The sequence below is a fragment of the Cervus canadensis genome, chromosome 21, assembly GCF_019320065.1.
Source record: "Cervus canadensis isolate Bull #8, Minnesota chromosome 21, ASM1932006v1, whole genome shotgun sequence".
In the NCBI taxonomy this organism is placed as follows: Eukaryota; Metazoa; Chordata; class Mammalia; order Artiodactyla; family Cervidae; genus Cervus; species Cervus canadensis.
In genome coordinates this window covers 30,186,772-30,204,930 of record NC_057406.1, presented here as the reverse complement: position 1 = coordinate 30,204,930, position 18,159 = coordinate 30,186,772, and the positions used below count along the sequence as shown (strand labels likewise).

The 18,159-nt window shown below is 37.7% G+C and overlaps 1 protein-coding gene across 1 annotated transcript; it reads right to left on the bottom strand.

Annotated features, from left to right (window-relative positions):
* Nucleotides 1-3,654: 3,654 nt before the first annotated feature.
* GOLT1B (golgi transport 1B) lies at nucleotides 3,655-18,097 on the bottom strand. The gene is made up of 5 exons (XM_043440912.1): nucleotides 17,924-18,097; nucleotides 10,857-10,948; nucleotides 9,146-9,324; nucleotides 8,290-8,371; nucleotides 3,655-6,175 (listed from the first exon to the last, which is right to left on the bottom strand). The coding sequence occupies exons 1-5, from the start codon at nucleotides 17,946-17,948 to the stop codon at nucleotides 6,137-6,139; spliced, it is 417 nt and encodes a 138-aa protein (XP_043296847.1). The 5' UTR covers nucleotides 17,949-18,097; the 3' UTR covers nucleotides 3,655-6,136.
* Nucleotides 18,098-18,159: the final 62 nt, after the last annotated feature.

The following is an 18,159-nucleotide window of genomic DNA, read 5'->3' as shown; positions in this document are numbered from 1 at the left end:
AAAAGAACTCATAACTGAAACCCAGTTATTCGGTTATCCTAACAAGCAACTGGGCTTCCCTGCTGGTTTAACAGGTATAGAATCCCCCTGCAATGCAGGAGTCGCAGGAGATGCGGATTTGACCCCTGGGTTGGGAAGATCCCCTGGAGGAGAGCACGGCAACCCACTCCCACTCCAGTATTCTTGCCTGGAGAATCCCAGGGACAGAAGGAGCCGGGCAGGCTACAGTCCATAGGGTCGCAAGGAGTCGGCCATGACCAAAGTGACTGATCATTCAGGCAAGAAACAACTAAAATGTCTTTTTTCCCCTTTCCATACCACACACACACAAAGGTTTTAGAAAGAGGGACAGGAAAATAAATTGCCAGTCAAACTGTGTTTTGAAATTACAATTTTAAGGAAAAAATAAATTAATGTGCTTTGTCTGTAACAGGTTCACTAATGAATTCATAACCAGATGTTTTACGTCAAAGCTGCCATTTTCAGCATAATATGCACAAGTGAGGAGAATGGCTTTGACATGTTATCAATATTGTAGTCTTATCAAAAGTAACGTGCCAGAAGGTGAATTTATCCTAAAAAGGCATTGACTCCCAATCAAATGTTTTTGTTAAATCACAAAAGTTAAAGATTTTTACAGGTCTAAACCTAGAAATGGGCTAAAAAAGAAGTTACTTATTTGATTAAAAAAGTTGACGTACAAAAACATTACCTTTTATTCTGCTGACATGATGACCTGGCAGTGGCTATTGGACAAATTGGATCCGAAACCTATTTTTCCCTCATTAAAAAAAAAACAAAAAAACAATTGGAGTGTAATTCCTTTATAATATTGTGTTAGTTTCTGCTCTACAACAACGAGAATCAACTGTATGCATTCACATAGCCCCTCCCTCTTGGACCGCCCTCACACACACACACCCACCCCTCGGCATTCCATCCCTGTCATCACAGAGCACTGAGCCCCCTACACTGTCCAACAGGTTCCCGCCAGCCATCTATTTTTTACCCACGGTAGTTTATATATGTCAAGCCCCATCTCCCAATTTGTCTCACCCTCCCCTTCCTCCATATCCCTCTGTCCACATGTTCCTTCTTAACGTCTGGTCTTTCTTAAAGACCATATAACTGATATATGGTATATATCTATATATATATGGTATATATGATATGTATAAAAAAAACATATAACTGATATCATACGATGTTTGTCTTTCATGTCTGGTCTTTCTTCCTGCTCTGTAAATAGGTTCATCTATACCATTTTTTTTTTTTCTAGATTCCATATACATAAATACATGATACTTGTTTTTCTCTCTGGAACTTTTTTAAAAGGCATATTTAATGGAGATAATTTTGCCCACATCACTGATGTTATCTGAATTCTTCCAGTAGACTTCAGGGTGCCCAGGCCCAACCTAACACCGTCAAAGTTTAAACTGCATTCTTACAAGATCCATGATTACTGTGTTCACACACACAACCGCACCTATCTTTAGAAAAAAACTGTTTACATTTTATTTACACATTAAAAAAAATTGAAGTATGGTTTATTTACAATGTTATACTAGTTTCAGGTGCAGGTTATATTAGTGTCAGGAAATTCTCCAGGCAAGAACACTGGAGGGGGTAGCCATTCCCTTCTCAGGGGGTCTTCCTGACCCAAGGATCGAACTAGTGTCTATTACGTCTCCTCACTGCAGGCAGATTCTTCACTGTCTGAGCCACCAGCGAAGCCCTTCAGTTGCACAGTAAGCTAATATTCAGTTATATATATATATGACCTTTTTCAGATTCTTTTCCATTATAGGTTATTTCAAGGCTGATTCATGTCAATGTATGACAAAACCCACTGCAATATTGTTAGGTAATTAGCCTCCAACTAATAAAAATAAATGAAAAAACAAAGTCACCATAAAAAAAAAGTTATTCCAAAATGTTGAATATAGTTCCCTATGCTCTACAGGAGGTCTTTGTTGTTTATCTATTTCATATATAGTAGTGTGCATTTGTTCATCTGAAATTCCTTATCTACCTTCTCCCCACTCCATCCACTTTGGTAACTACAGGTTTGTTTTCAATGTCTGTGAGTCTATTTCTTATACTAAGTTCATTTGTATCAATTTTTTTTTTTTTAAGAAATCACATATAACTGATATCATACAATGTTTGTCTTTTTCAAACAGCACCTATCTTGGGAAAGATTACCTGGACAATATGGCTATTAAGATACTCGAAGATAGAAATTATGTCTGATGACAGAATAGAGGAGTTTGCTACTGGATGTTGAGATCACTGGGTTTAATTCCTACTTTGTTTTGGCTTTATTCTCTGTGAAGGCCAGTCGACTCCATAGGCCAGTTGTCTCACAAAGAGGTGGAAGAAGACTCCCCAAAGAGCTACCAGCTTCAGAAGATTTAGGGCACTGAGAAGGCCCACTATCCAAAATAAAACTCCTCACTCGTTGGCCAATGTCTTTACCATCCTTTACTTAAGCTTTGAAGCTCAAGAATCTCTTTCACAAAACCATATAAATACAAAACAAGTGGAACGGTCTAGGAGAGGACACAGAAGGGCCAGCTGTTTTGGCCTAGTCAAATAGAGCTGCCCTTTTCTGTTAAAAGGTCTTAGTTGGTAAAGGTAAGGCCATGGAAAAGCGTCAGTTGAAGGATCTGGGGCAGATGCTATGTCCAACCTCCTACACGGATACAAGAAGTAGAAACACAGAGGCTGGAACATTTTACTCCAGAGGAAAAGGTTAGAAAGATGTTGTTGTTTAGCCCCTAAGTCGTGTGTGACCCTTTGCGACTCCTTGGACTCCAGCACACCAGGCTTCCCTGTCCTTCACTATTAGAAAGATGAACTGGATATTTAATAATGGATTCAAGACTTGCAGTTCAACAGACAATAGTCAAGACTTGTGGTTTAATGATCAGATGCAACAAACTTGTGTACCTTAACTGATAAATTTGTCCAGTGGTTTTTGGCCTTACTAAAGTTTATGATCAAAGCACTGCTGACATTAAGTGAGTTTAAGTAATTAATACTTAAATATTATATATTCCTTTCATGCTGAGAAAAAAATTAAGCATTTCTCCACCAATTTCTAAATTTACTGTTTTTTAACCTGAAGCCTATTTCTAGTTGAACAGTTTGGAAATGAAAGATGTGATGATCCTTCTATAAAAAAGAAAACTGCATATTAGGCTAATTTAAAACACAAGTTTGGTTATTGTGCAATGCTCGATTTTTATAATTCATAATAAAAATACATCTGACCATTGTTATGGATTGAATTTTTGTTCCCTTCAAACTTAGAGGTTGAAAACTCAACCGCCAACATGATGGCACTGGGGGTGGGCCTTGGGGAGGTAGTTGGGTTTAGATGAGGTGACCAAGATGGGACTCCTCAGGAAGGGATTAGTGTCTTTATTAGAAGAGAGATGAGAGCTCATTCTCTTTTTCTATGCTATGTGAGGACATGGTAAGAAGGCAGCTGTCTGAAAGCTAGGAAGAGGGCCCTCTCCAGGAACTGAATCTGCCAGCATGTTCATTTTGGACTTCCCAGAATCCAGAACCATGAGAACTAACATTTGTTGTGTAAGTTGGTCTGTGGAATTTTGTTTTAGCAGCCCAAGTTGAGACAACCACCAATTAATAGAAAAGTACCCTTTTATTGAGAAGTAAGACAAGTGTATTTACAATATTCAATTGTTAGATCATATAATCTGTGAGACTTTTAAAAGCAGCAGTATTCCAGGAATTACAATGTATAAGGGGAAAAGAAAAACATTCCAAATAGGTTTCTGTTACAGAAAATAGATTTGAACAATGCCAGAAACACTTAAGGCTAAGTAGTATTAGACCTTTTCTTCCACCTTTATAGCAATAACTGATGCTTTTTTTTTTTTTTGTCACAGACAGAAGACTAATATTGGAAAGGAAGAAACAATATGATGTACAGTGTTTTCTGTCAGAAAACAAGTTATGTTTAAAAATAGAGCCTCATCAATGGTTCTAAGAAACATACAATGCTGCCAAGCAGTCCCAAACTCACATCTGATAAAACTGAAAACTGCTCCAAGCCTCTCATTCTTATTGGGAGATTATCACATCCTTTATACACTTCTGTCTAATAATGTTTTCTGAAACAAGATTGTTGAAAAAGAGATCTCTGCTACAGTGCAAAGAACATTTTGATAGAAATTCATGTCTACAAAGGAGTTAAATAATACAGATGCTCCTTACATTAACAGATACTGTTCTTGCTCTAAAAAAGGTAGATTTATCTAGCCACTGTAAATAATATGGGTCAGTCAAAAATATGTATAACAGAGTCCCACAGGGCAACTTATATAAGTCAGTCCCCCAAGTATGTAGATATTTGACACTCTCCAAGCGAGGATAGTACTTTTTTGAAGAACATTAGACAACAAAATGTTTCTTATCATTCCATGAACTATTGAGGTAGGAGTCTCATTTTGTCAATATCATCTATGTTCACAGATTATGTCATAAGTCAAATGCCAGTACCGAAAAGACAGTAATCCACAAGGCTGAACCGTTAAGACTATCTACCAAGTCGTTCTTTCTTTAGATGAGCAAGGATGGGACTTCCCTGTGCATCAAGAGATTTAACTACTAATAACATAGGCAATAATATATCTTGTAGACACGTTTGTAAATAAAAATCACAAATTTCAATTATGATTTTATGTATTAAAAAGCTTTGCAACTGTTAAAAAAATGAGTAAATAGTACAATCATTAGTAGTAAAACAAATAGTACTATGACTCTTGAAATGGTTTCCTACATCTACAAAAGGGTGTCTCCTTGGAAAACCACTACTGAGGAAACCACCACAGCTTCCTACTTACTGCCTGTCGGGCAGCAACAGTGGAGAAAATATCACATCATTTTTGTAGTGTCACGTTTTGCAGAACCATAGCCAGTTTAATTACGGTAAAATAACTCTAGCGTGGGAACTCAGATATTCTCTCCACGAACTCAAGATGAAGAGCGAGTGTATGAAACACACATTATGCATGCTGATTTTTATGTTAGGAAAAAGCTGAAAATAAGGGAAAAATTGGCTTCTGTGAATAGCCCTTAAAAAAATAGCTGTAAGTTTAACCTTATAATGTGTTACATCTTAAAGTAAAAATTACCAGTAGTTATTTTAATGTATGAAAAGCAAAATAATAAACCACTGCTAAAATTAAAAAAAAAATAAAAGGAAACACTGGATCATGACATGGAAAAATCTCACTTGGTATCTTGAAGAACACACCCTTCAGTGAAACAAGCTTTGTAACAGACTCTTTCATGGCCGAGATGGCTTTCTGTTAAATGCTCATGTGTGATGAAAGATACAGATGCTCAGATGAGAGTCCCAAGAAATATCAGGATTTCCAGAGTGTGTTGCTGAAGGAAAAAGTGCTGAGTGAGCTATAACTTAGAAACTGTAAGCTAGTAAAGAATGACCTTTGCAACATTCCAACAAAGAATATCTAGGTCGGATTTTCATCTGGTTTTAAAATATTAAGATTCAGAAGAACCATGAAAGTTTTATTAAAAAAAAAAAAGAGTTTTATTTTAACCATATTCTTACCAAAAACAAAAAAAAAAAGGGATTCATACATCAACACTGGGTTTTCCTGGTTTTAATAGATTAAAATGACATAATCCAATCTAACTCATGCATCATTTTCAGAGACACCGTGCAACTGAAAATATTTTTGCCATTGCAGTGGACACTTCTAAAAAGCAAATGCCTATGGGTATGCTTGCATCTTCAACATAAAAAGGAAAGAAATAGGGATTACAGTTCTCTAAGGATGGCTGTGTTTCGCACATTGTGGAAAAATAATAAAAATGGCCTTAAAAAGTTTCAATACGCATGTAACATAGATTTCACCTCCTTCGGTTTGCTTGCTGACCTCTTAGATGACTTGGTTAGAAGCCTGTTTTCATTGCTTCTTTGTTAACTGCTGTTGGTACTTTGTAGGCTATACGTTTTAAACTTCTGTAAAGAACATTACAAGCTATTTCAGGTAATTTAATTTTGTGCTGAATATTCTTCAAAGGATTTTATAAATAATACAATATTTTAAATGAGTCTTCAATTCAATGGTTGTTATACCATATTGTTGCTTTCTCCGACTTTATCTACAAACTGCAAGAAGAAAAACAGATAGTTAAAAGAAAGTCTAGAGCACTTAAAAATATCACATACACTTTAAATGTTGATTAAAAAAACCCAGTTTTGTAAGATTTGTGGAAATTTAAGGTATGACCGACAATGATTAATCCAGTACTACTCACCACCATCTTCTGACACATAAATGTATATAAAAAATTTTTTTTCTACGAGTTTTTGCATGACATGTTATACATATGACTTTAAAAGTGCAACACGAAAAATGCAACACAATGAATTAAAAAAACTGGATAAAATGATGTTAACGCTTCTAGCTTAACAAAAGAAAAATTAAAAAAAAAAAAAGCTGAAATGTCAGCCATTCATGCATTAATGAACTCAATAATATTATTTCAACTGACCATTATTGTGGATCTCTTCTGGGCCTATGTAGTCTTTGAACAAACAGATTTAGCTCCATTAAGTTCAATAATTAACAACAGCTATTGACTAAAAATACTTTAAATGTGTATTCTGGACTTCAGACTGAAAGTGGCAATGACATTAAAAAGAGACTTAATGATGCAAGCATAAATCGATAATTACAGAACATAAGTTTTAACACACATTAATGTAAGTGCTTATTTACTTTGATTACTCCACCCCAAATATAAAGCAATTGGGCTTTCTTCAGCATTCCAGATGGTGATGCAAACAGATGTTGAAACAAAGTAATTAGTGAAGATATTAAGTTACATAACCCAAGTGGCTATAATACTATCAAAATGTAGCAATCATTTAACCCTTTCTTTTATTTCACTATTCATACTTTTACTTAATAATAATAAAATAATAATATCAAGAAAGGCCTATTTATTTTAATGAAGCAATAGTAGAAAAAATTTATAGCACTGCATGTCCATTTATGCAAATACTGAAGAATCCTTAAAGACAGGATTAATAAGTACAACTCTATATAGCTAAAAGTTTCAGTACATTCAAAAGACATTCTAAGTATAAACAACGCTGACTACTGTATGAGTTTGGGATAATGCAAATGAAATCAGGATATACCCCTATAAGCCTAGGTCCCCAAATTTTATATTATTGCAAATAAGTGACTGAACTCATGGATTCATTAGAATTTTATGACAAATTTAGGTGGAGAGAAAGCACATTTTCTCTCCAAAGGTAACTTCAAATATCTAGGTTATCTGAGCTGTAAGATTCTGACTAAAATTGAAATGAGATCAGGCTTACAGTGGTACCTATTCCTTAGTGGGAAAGCCATCCTTTAGCTCTTTGAGAATTCAATACATGCTGTGGAGTATCTCTAGAAGCATCTATGCAAATCTGCAAACACCAGTAAGAAGTTGATGGCCTGCCCTGGAGATACAGATTTGACAAGACTGTTCTAACTGTGGATAGAGCTGGGAACAGAATTTTATCATCTGACTCAGTATCACAATGCTTTATTTAATTGTTTCAACATCCTCCATTTGGTGATACAGTCTAAGAGAGAACATGTTTGTAAGAAATAATGGTGTTCTTTTATATTATTGCTTCTAAAATTAGAGATCTTATAAAAGTTAATTGAAAGGTGCCTTGAACTCTCAAAGAGAAAGGTAGCATGACAATCCAAGTCACATGAAAAAAGGAAAACAGCATTAAATGTGGATACAGTGAAACCAAATTTCAGGTTTTGTAGGTTTAGCAATGATTATTTTCTGTTATTTATTGTAACCACAATGTACGTGATGCAACAGTTGTATCACAATAAAATGTATCAATCATGTTATCAGTTCCTCAAATTTCTAAAAAGAGCATCAGAGAACAATTATTTATCTTTAAAATTTTTATTTTATTTAAACAATTTAAAAATTGTAGTTGATTTACAACATTGTGTTAATTTCTGCTGTAAAGCAAAGTGATTCATACATATATATATATTTTTTTATATTCTTTTGTTATGATTTATCACAGGATGCTGAATATAGTTCTCTGTGCTACACAGCAGAATTTTGTTGTTTATCCATTCTAAATATAATAGTTTGTATCTGCTAACCCCAAACTCCCAAACCATTCTTTCTCCCAGAGAGTACTCATTTTAATGGTTCAAAAAATATGCTGCTAAATATAGGATTACTTACCGATCTAATTCCAGGTAAGTTCAAGAGTGATCCAAGGACTGGCACTCTTCTAATAAAGCCAACAACCACAGGAAAGAAGCCCCTGGGAGAGGGAGAAAAAGGTCTTAGAACGAACAGATTCTCTATCACCAAAATCGACTGTTAGCCACGTAAAAAGAAAGGATTTTGTTAAAATTTTGAACTTTTAAGCAACTTCAAAATTCAGTTACCATTTCTTCCCTCTCCCTGGATGTGATCCCTTCTTTAGCTGTGCTCTATAACATTCTGCATAAACATCTATAACCACATTACTACTATATCCTACCAGTACCTTTACAGTCTATTTCATGAATCAGAAATGAGAGATTCCTTAAAGCAGATTCGGCACTTAGCTTTTATGTTTCCTGTGGGCAATACGGTGCTTGGCAGATAGAAGACAAATGATATACCTTTCTTGAATAAATAATTTAACCAACCTTACTTAAAAGTGTTTTCTCACATTGCATACTATTATTTACTTGGTAAGTGGCATTCATAAAATATTAAATGATCAAAACCTCCCATAATGTATTTAGTCCAAAATTTTTTAACATCTGCACGCACTAAAAAAAGCATCATCGAGTGGCAGTAACTGTGCAGTATCAGGCTCTCCATGTTAAAACACCGGATTGATCTACCACTGGTTGGTTGATGAAAATAGCAAACAGAGACAGAGTGCCTTAAGATGCCACCAAAGTAAATTTTATAGCATTAAAAATGCTTTACAAGTTAATTTATACCCTGACACAAGCAATCATCTGCACGATAAACACATCTGGGTTTCTGTAATAATTATCTGACATGATGGTTTACTGAAGGAATAAAATAGTTGCCTTACCTGAACAAGAGAAAGAATCCATAAATTTCAAAGATCATGCCTATCAAAGGCCAACCAATCAGGACCACAAACACACCACCCAGGAAAAATCCTGTAGCTTTCATTTTATGTTTTTGGAAGAAGAATCTGAATGTTCTTTCTAAACCAATTACAAACGCCAAGCCAGCCACAAATAAAACCTGCAAGAGAAGGAAAATGCAACATCGTTAAGCAGTCAAATGCACTGCATATGCTTGAAAAGGAAGGTCAAAGCCGAATATGATAAATGTTTAGGACATGTGGCTTTTAATGCGGGCAGCTGGCCAGAGAAGGCCACAACGCACACAAGAGGCAGGACCATGTTAAAGTGGTAGTTACATCCCACTCTATTCAGCCCTCTTCTGTTGTGATCAGATGAAGAAAAGAGAAGCAAAGACAAGTGAGGCGTTACCCATGGGTGTCTGCACCTGCAGTAGTTTCCCCAGGTTTAGCTAGATGGCGACAGCTTCGTCAATTAGCAAGATGAGCCGCAAGGCAAAAGACAGTAGTTGCACGTAAAAATGTCAACTGAAGGGACTCCCAGTTCTGAAAACTTTTATCAGGACTGATAGGAGTTCCTACAGATGGGAGAAAACCTGACATGGCCCATTTGGTAGTAGAAGAAATCACACAAATCCAGGAGGAAGATCCTAGTTTTATTAATTCCAGAAGTCTGGGAGCAGCTGATATGAAATACAGCTGTGCCTTCTCAAATATATTCTGTATGTTTTCAGACAATGGACAAGAGATGGTGGTCAACTAAAAGCTTGTGTTTTCCCAGGTTTTATTCCTAAACACTTGCCTTTCTTCATTACTGTACTTGAGGGAAAAATATTTCACACAAATATTTATTAAGCCTAATGTTTAAATTTCACATTCTGAGATGCCAACGCTGTTGATGTTACTGTGTATTAAAACATTAATATACACTTCAAAACTATTCCATCCTTACTCAATGACTTTATTGCCCTCTTAGGAGGGTTACTGGGCTTCCCTGGGGGCTCAGATGGTAAATCCCTGGGTTGGGAAGATCCCCTGGAGGAGGGCATGGCAACCCACTCCAGTATTCTTGCCTGGAGAATCCCATGGACAGAGGAGCCTGGCTACAGTCCATGGGGGCATTAAGAGTCGGACATGACTGAGCAACTAACACTTTTTTTAGGAGGGTTACTAATTTCTAGGGCTCTTGCACAGCCTTCACCATAGACAAGAGAGTACACATTCCAAATAAACAATATATACACCTTTCTTAGCAGGTCAATTATTAATAGAGGTATATATTTTAAAGGTTGAAGTGGTTTTTAAGAACTCTTCATCTTATGCTATTGAAGCAATAGTTAAATCTCAGATGTTTCAAGTCAAAACAACATTAACAAATTTACCAAGACATGGGGCTATAAAGTCATTTACTTTGAACTACTTAGAGGTAGTCTTGATTTTACTCTATTGTAAATCACATATCAAAACATTTAACCAAGCAGTTATGGGATTAGAAAACTCATCAAGTGTTTACCTTTTATTTAAACAGAAAGCTTGCAAGTTTCATCCCTGATGGAAACAGAAAATGTAACAGGAATCTTCATATGAGTAACAGTGAATTATCTTCCCCCAGTTTCACAGCTGGCAATAATTCATTTGTATTAAGTTAAAATTTCATTATGCATGTAGTTAAAATATATGTTGAAACACTCACATTTCCAATAGCCAGTAGTGCTTTGTCAAAAAAAAGGATCATTCCAAAGAATAGGAAGAACACGCCAAATCCTGTTAATCCCATTCCAATTTCTGCAACATAAGTAATATAGTTAAGGGTGGAGCAAAAGAAAAGTTACATTCAGATCCTTGTAAACTAGGAAAAATTTTTCAGTTTTTCTTTTGACTGATATAAGGAAACATGGGCCCCAACACTGCAGGTTAACTTATGATGACATTCTTTACGAACTACAACAAATTAAATTAACATCAGCAAATTACTCTCAAATTTAAAATAAGTTAAGAATTTCTGATCCTTAAATGAAACATAGGACTTCTCACAAACATACCCATAATAGCGAAAGATGAATCAGGATTCTAAACCTTTGGTTATGTATTTTTTTCCTCCAAAGAAACCTTCTGGCTTCAGACATAAGTATATGGGTGTACTCTTACTCTTTGTCCCCTCTTCTCCTTTTATGTTCCAGGACTAGTATTTATATGCACAAAACCTGCAGTTTCTTCTTAAAATGCTTAACCTATCAGAAATGCTACAGGACGTCAGTACAACAGACTTCACTCTATTATGCGCTGCTTCTCACAATGGCAACACAAGGGATTCTGAGATTCAAGTAGCTGTCTCCTCTAAAAGTTAATATTCAGAAGGCGAGGCATCACTTTGACTTCCTGATGGTTTATTATGCATTTATCTACTACAAGTCTCTCTCAATTATGCACCTATTCATACACTTAGTCTGAGTCCTAAAACCATCTCTCCAACACTGTTTTACCTAATATTAACATTCTGAGTCTTCTTCACTCAGAAACAAAAAATTGTTGATCAACTCCTAGATGTTGGCAACTGTTCTCGGTACTGAGTATTGAATAGTGGAAAGTATAAGCTTTTAAGGCTCTTTTACTCTTTATATAAAACTAATCATTTTATTGCCTTTACATTCCCTAGACTTAGCTGTACTCCTGAAGAGTCTTAACTTTCTATGGTTACAGTTGCACAAGTCTGTTAATGTTACAAAGCACAACCCATGAAACTACTTCCTTGCTCATTTTAGTTTTGCTTGCAGGAAAACAGTCGCCAATCTTTATTTTACCTAGCAGCACTACCTGCAGAAAATAATGGATCCGAACTGAAACTGCCATATTTTGGGAAATACAATTTTAAATATGCAGCAGTGATTTCTAATCTGTTACCTCAGTTCCAGAAAGCTAAAATCTAAGTCACAGCTCCTTAAAAATTTAAGCCATGCAAAATGTTCCAATGAGTTGAACATTTAAATGTGTCTTCTTCAACATCCTTCACTTCAATCTACAGTTAATGAATGCCTCCCATTCCAGCTACCTTTTTCTCTGAAAGTTAGACTAAAAGAATTCAGGTTCAGTTCAGTCACTCAGTTGTGTCTGACTCTTTGTGACCCCATGGACTGCAGCACACCAGGCTTCCCTGTCCACCATCAACTCCCGGAGCTTACTCAAACTCATGTCCATTGAGTTGGTGATGCCATCCAACCATCTCATCCTCTGTTGTCCCTGTTTTCCTCCAGTCTTCAATCTTTCTCAGCATCAGGGTCTTTTCCAATGAGTTGGCTCTTAGCATCAGGTGGCCAAAGTATTGAAGCTTCAGCATCAGTCCTTTCAATGAATATTCAGGACTGATTTCCTTTAGGATTGACTGGTTTGATCTGCTTACAGTCCAAGGGACTCTCAAGAGTCTTCTCCAACACCATATTTGGAAAGCATCAATTCTACGGTGCTGCTCAGCTTTCTTTATGGTCCAACTCTCACATCCATACATGACTACTGGAAAAATCATAGCTTTGACTATATGGACCTTTGTCAGCAAAGTACCTGTCCATAAATACACTGGGAAGTATATACCACGGACATAAATTCTCGTGAAAGTTGGAAGCTGATACTTAACATGCTTAAATGCTTCAGGAGAATTTACCAAAATAACTATTCAGATGTCAGATATAATTTCTGAGAGAAAAATATGGACAAATGAGCAAGTAACATTCCATTAAATAACTATTTAGTAGTTAAGATTTAATCACTGGCAGCTGCAATACTTAAATACAACCCATTTCTATTTTGTCACAAGTTGTCCTAATGATAACATAAACATGTCGAGATGTTTGTTCTTCAGAAAGGAAATTATATGGCAATATACATACTATATATTGAGAATTTACCATGAATTGGCCATTATGAAGAGATTCACATCTCTTATAGAACTTAATTCTCCCAGTAATACTGCAAGGTAGGTATCATTACATCATCTTAGGGATGGAGGAAACTGAGGTTTAGAGAATTGACTTCATTTGCCCAAAGTCACACATTTGGTTAAGCATTTGAACTCAGGTCTATTCGAATCCAAAGTCCCTGTACTTAACCATCATGCCATACGGCTTCTCAAAGGATCCCCCTCTCCCCAGTTAAATCAGATTAAATGAAACTCAAGGGTATTGGGGTATGCTGAACTTCTGGGAGAAGCATCTTTAAGTGATTCAAGCTTAATAAAATCAGCTTGTTACTAACATACTGTCGGTTACGTTATTAAAAACTGCAGTGAAAAAGAGAGACAACGTATATGGTTTTACATTTAATGAGATGTGTACACAAATGTCCTAATTCATTTGGCAAAACTGGGGGGTTAAAAAGTATCACTGGCTCCATGTTTCATGTGGGCAACTTAAGACTCAGATTAGTAACTCATCCGAGATCACAGAATCGGTAAATATGTGTGTGTGTGGAGGGGGACGGGTATTGGGTGGGAGGGGAGTGTGTGGGGTTTGGCTAGAATTCAAATCTAGTCTTGAGGCTCCACAGTTTACAACTATAACATGGGAACCGAAACATTCCACTGCTTTACCCAGTACAGTCCAGCAAGAGAGGGTTGTCTCTAACATTTCTGCCGAAACACTAGCAGGTTATTGCCACATAGTCCCTAACTTGAATGGGTCAAAAGCCTCAAACTGGCCTCACTGTTCAGCATGAACAGCATGTTTATTTTCCTGGGTACGATTCTGATGGTGAGAGGGCAGCTCCAAGTAGTGCTTTAATAACCAGAGGGCTTGTGAACACATGGGCTTAGGGAAGAACTGGAGGGGAGAAAACGGGACAGCGAGGCCAGTTTGAGACTTTTGATCCATTCACATCAGGGACTATTTGGCAATAACCTGCTACTGTTTCGGCAAAAATGTTAGAGGCAACCCTCTCTTGCTGGATTGCACTGGGTAAAGCAGTGGAATGTTTCGGTTCTCAAGTTATAGTTATAAGCTGTGGAACCTCAAGACTAGATTTGAATTCTAGCCAAACCCCACACCACTCCCCTCTCACCCAACACCTGTCCCCCTCCACCCACATACATTTGCCACTTCTGTGATCTAGGATGTTACTCATCTGAGTCTTAAGTCGCCCACATGGGATGGGAATACCAGACTACCTGACCCGCCTCCTGAGAAATCTGTATGCTGATCAAGAAGAAACAGTTAGAACTGGACATGGAACAACAGACTGGCTCCAAATCAGGAAAGGAGTATGTCAAGGCTGTATACTATCACCCTGCTTATTTAACTTCTAAGGAGAGTACATCATGAGAAACACTGGACTGGATAAAGCACAAGCTGGAATCAAGATTGCTGGGAGAAATATCAATAACCTCAGATATGCAGATGACACCACCCTTATGGCAGAAAGAGAAGAAGCACTAAAGCGCCTCTTGATGAAAAAGAGGAGAGTGAAAAAGTTGGCTTAAAACTCAACATTCAGAAAACTAAGATCATGGCATCTGGTCCCATCACTTCATGGCAAATAAATGGGGAAACAAAGGAAACAGTCACAGACTTTATTTTCTTGGGCTCCAAAATCACTGCAGATGGTGACTGCAGCCATGAAATTAAAAGACACTTACTCCTTGGAAGAAAAGTTATGACCAACCTAGACAGCATATTAAAAAGCAGAGACATTATTTTGCCAACAAAGGTCTGTCTAGTCAAAGCTATGGTTTTTCCAGTGGTCATGTATGGATGTGAGAGTTGGACTAAAGAAAGCTGAGCACCGAAGAACAGATGCTTTTGAACTGTGGTGTTGGAGAAGACTCTTGAGAGTCCCTTGGACTGCAAGGAGATCCAACCAGTCCATCCTAAAGGAAATCAGTTGAATATTCATTGGAAGGACTGATGTTGAAGCTGAACTCCAATACTTTGGCCACCTGATGCGAAGAACTGACTCATTTGAAAAGACCCTGATGCTGGGAAAGATTGAATGCGGGAGGAGAAGGGGACAACAGAGGATGAGATGGTCAGATGGCATCACCGACTCAATGGACCTGAGATTGAGTAAGCTCTGGGAGTTGGTGATAGACTGGGAAGCCTGGCGTGCTGCAGTCCGTGGGTTCACAAAGAGTCAGACACGACTGAGCGACTGAACTGACTGAAAATAAATGTATTTTCTTGTGCATTATTAAAATTTCATTCTTCGTGCCCATGTGCATACGTGCATGTGCACGCATGCATGTGTGTTTTTAAAGCACAATCTGATTAAAAAAATCTAATAAAACTAGTTTATCTAAAATCAAAACCTTATTGTAGAAATTTGATAAGGAGAGATATTCTTACTCCAGTGACAATCACCTTAGCACTTTAATTTCTTATTTAAGATATTTCAAGGCAGCACTGTCTATCCCCTTTCAAAAAGAGAAAATGTCATAATAAAGAACTCAATTCAACATCATGGTAGAATTTAGGCAATGTGACATAATGAAGTAAAGATTTAGAGGTAGCATGGGAACTGCCCCACTCCAGCCTCCTCAATAAATTTTGTGGGGTTTTTTGTGAGGGGGTACTGGAGGGGATTATAGAATTCCTTTAAAGTCATGAATTGCTTTTTTATTATGACCAGTACTTGATCACTCTCTCGCAGAATTGGGATGCCGGAATAATCTTGGTAAGTCACTTGAATGATGGCCAATTCCTACAGTTGAACACACACACAAACACCAGCTGAAATCCAAAGAGCTTTTGGTCCACTAATCATTTTGCATTCTCATCCATTATCTATTTAAAATATTCAGCAAATGAGCAGCAAAGAGTTTAATTTCCTCCTCTCCACCACTGTAATGAAGTGAGGAGGATGCTGCCTATTCTGCCCATATTCCAACCCAACCCCCTCATTCTGGTTTTTGGAAGGATGTAAATCAGCACTTGTCCCCTTAAGACTTCAATGGAATAGAATCTATTTACTTACAGGGTAAGTAAATAATATATATATGTAATAATCACAGACTCAAGAGTATTAACAGATAGGAAAACTACGTAGAGATCAAGTACCTCCTCTGAGTAATTAGTAGTACTATTAGAAATAAATTCTAGCAATTTATGTATAGTATTCTGCTAAATTCTGGGTTTCAGTCAAGAGGACCAGAGTTCTGCCTCATAAGGGAAATAGGCTCTGAATATTCTACCCATCTCTCAAAAAATCAATGCATAATTCTAAAGAATAAATATCTACTGTTGAAACTATTTTTTGCTATGGGAAAATTTCATCCCTCTAAGATAGATTTCAAATAAACTTTACATCAAGTCTTCTTAGATGCTACCACGGTACAGTGAAAAGAACAAAGATTTTTGAGCCTGCAGACCTGGGATTAAGTCTTGTTTCTCTCGCTTTCCTCATGATTATACACTGGATTTCTTTTGAGCCTTCTTTAATTTCTACAAGATACATATTCCTCTTTGCCTTACAAGGCTCTTATGAGAACTACAGAACACATTTTACATGAAAGCACATGATAAGCTGATATGAGATGCTTTTATATAATTGGTAGTTTTATTATAACACTAAACCAAAAAAAAAAAAAAAACCACCCCAAACATAAAAACCTACAAACAGAAAAGGACTCTATATTTTCTCTGATCAGGACAGGTACACCAAAATGGGCACTCAACGGTGGAGACACAGTTCAATCTGAGGAAGGGAGGGACCTCTCCTGGGGTGGCAGTGTGTGCAGGAGTTATAAGCAGGTTTGTGAAGTTCACCTTAGTCAAGACTTGAATCCAAACCTTACGACTTCACTTTAAAATAAGCCATTTTTAAAGGAAGCTCTATTTTTTATTTCAGCAGACTGTTTAGTTCTTAAAAATCTTTAAAATTCAAGTAAGTTATACAGAATAAAAAGAAAAAGGCATGGCTGATAAAGTGAGATTAAAAAGACTATCACTACCATCGAAAGACAGGAAGCACAGGGTTGGCAGATATGTAAATACAAAATTATTAAGACTGACAAAAAGGGGTAGAAAACTGGAAATTTTATATTGAAAGAAAACAGACAGCAATATGAATCTTAGAGATAAGATAGCCTGGAGAACTCTGTGGCAGACAGAAAGATGCTAAAATAATAAAACATACCACAAAGCACAACATACAATTTTAACGAAAGAAGTCGTTTAACTGAACACAAAGTTTACGATTGGGAAGACAGCAGCCAGTAGAAAAGTGAAGCTATTTCAACGGATTTTTAAAAGGTTGCTTCCAGTGGTAGCAAACAGCAAATACTCAAAATATTTAAGCGTAAGCACATTTCCAAAAAGAGCCTATCATGGATGACATTTAAAACACGGCCTCCAAACAACCAGGAGTAACTTGTAGAGGACCCCAAGTATGTCAAGTGCAAAAATATCCCGAAGAGTGGGCCGCTGGCATCGCGCATCAAACTTTCTCTCGCGGCCGCCGGCAGGAACAAAGCGCCCATCTTCCTGAGTGTGAGAGCGGCGCGACCCCCGCGCGCCGGCGAAAGCTCCCCCTCCCCAGCTCGGGCGTCTCCCCAGACCCCACAGACTCTCCCCTCCCGCCAGGTCGCAGCCGCAAGTCCAGCATCCGGCTCCTCCAGGAAGCCCTCCAGGGTCCCGCAGTGCTAGCTGAGTATTGCAGGCCACCGCCCCCATCGCGGAGCTTCATTCATTGACCCGGGCAGGCGAAGGGGAAGGCGGGCGAGACCCAGCCCGAGGAAGGTGTGTGCGGGGCTTGAGGCGGGGCCTCGGGGCAGGTGCTTACTCTGTGTGTCCGTTAACGAGATCATGGCTGCAGAGGTGAGGACCGCGGCAACAGCACCTCGGAGTACCCTGGGTGTGGAGCGAAGTGGAGAGAATGAAGCCGGGAAGCAGCCCAGGCGAGAGCCGCCACGTCTTCCGGAAACACGCAGCCTCCCCCACCCTAGGTTCAAACCCGCTTCCTATTGGCTACACCTGCTTCCAACATCAACCAGTAATCTCTGGTCTTGTTCAGTGACG

Bases quoted from the DNA above. Each gene is read 5' to 3' on its own strand.
- GOLT1B (XM_043440912.1), bottom strand. From the start codon at position 17,948: ATGATCTCGTTAACGGACACACAGA. The intron at 8,372-9,145 runs GTAAGGCAACTA...TCCCTCTCCCAG, and splicing joins GGATTCTTTCTCTTGTTCAG to GGGCTTCTTTCCTGTGGTTG. The intron at 6,176-8,289 runs GTAAGTAATCCT...TTCTTCTTGCAG, and splicing joins ACTTACCTGGAATTAGATCG to TTTGTAGATAAAGTCGGAGA.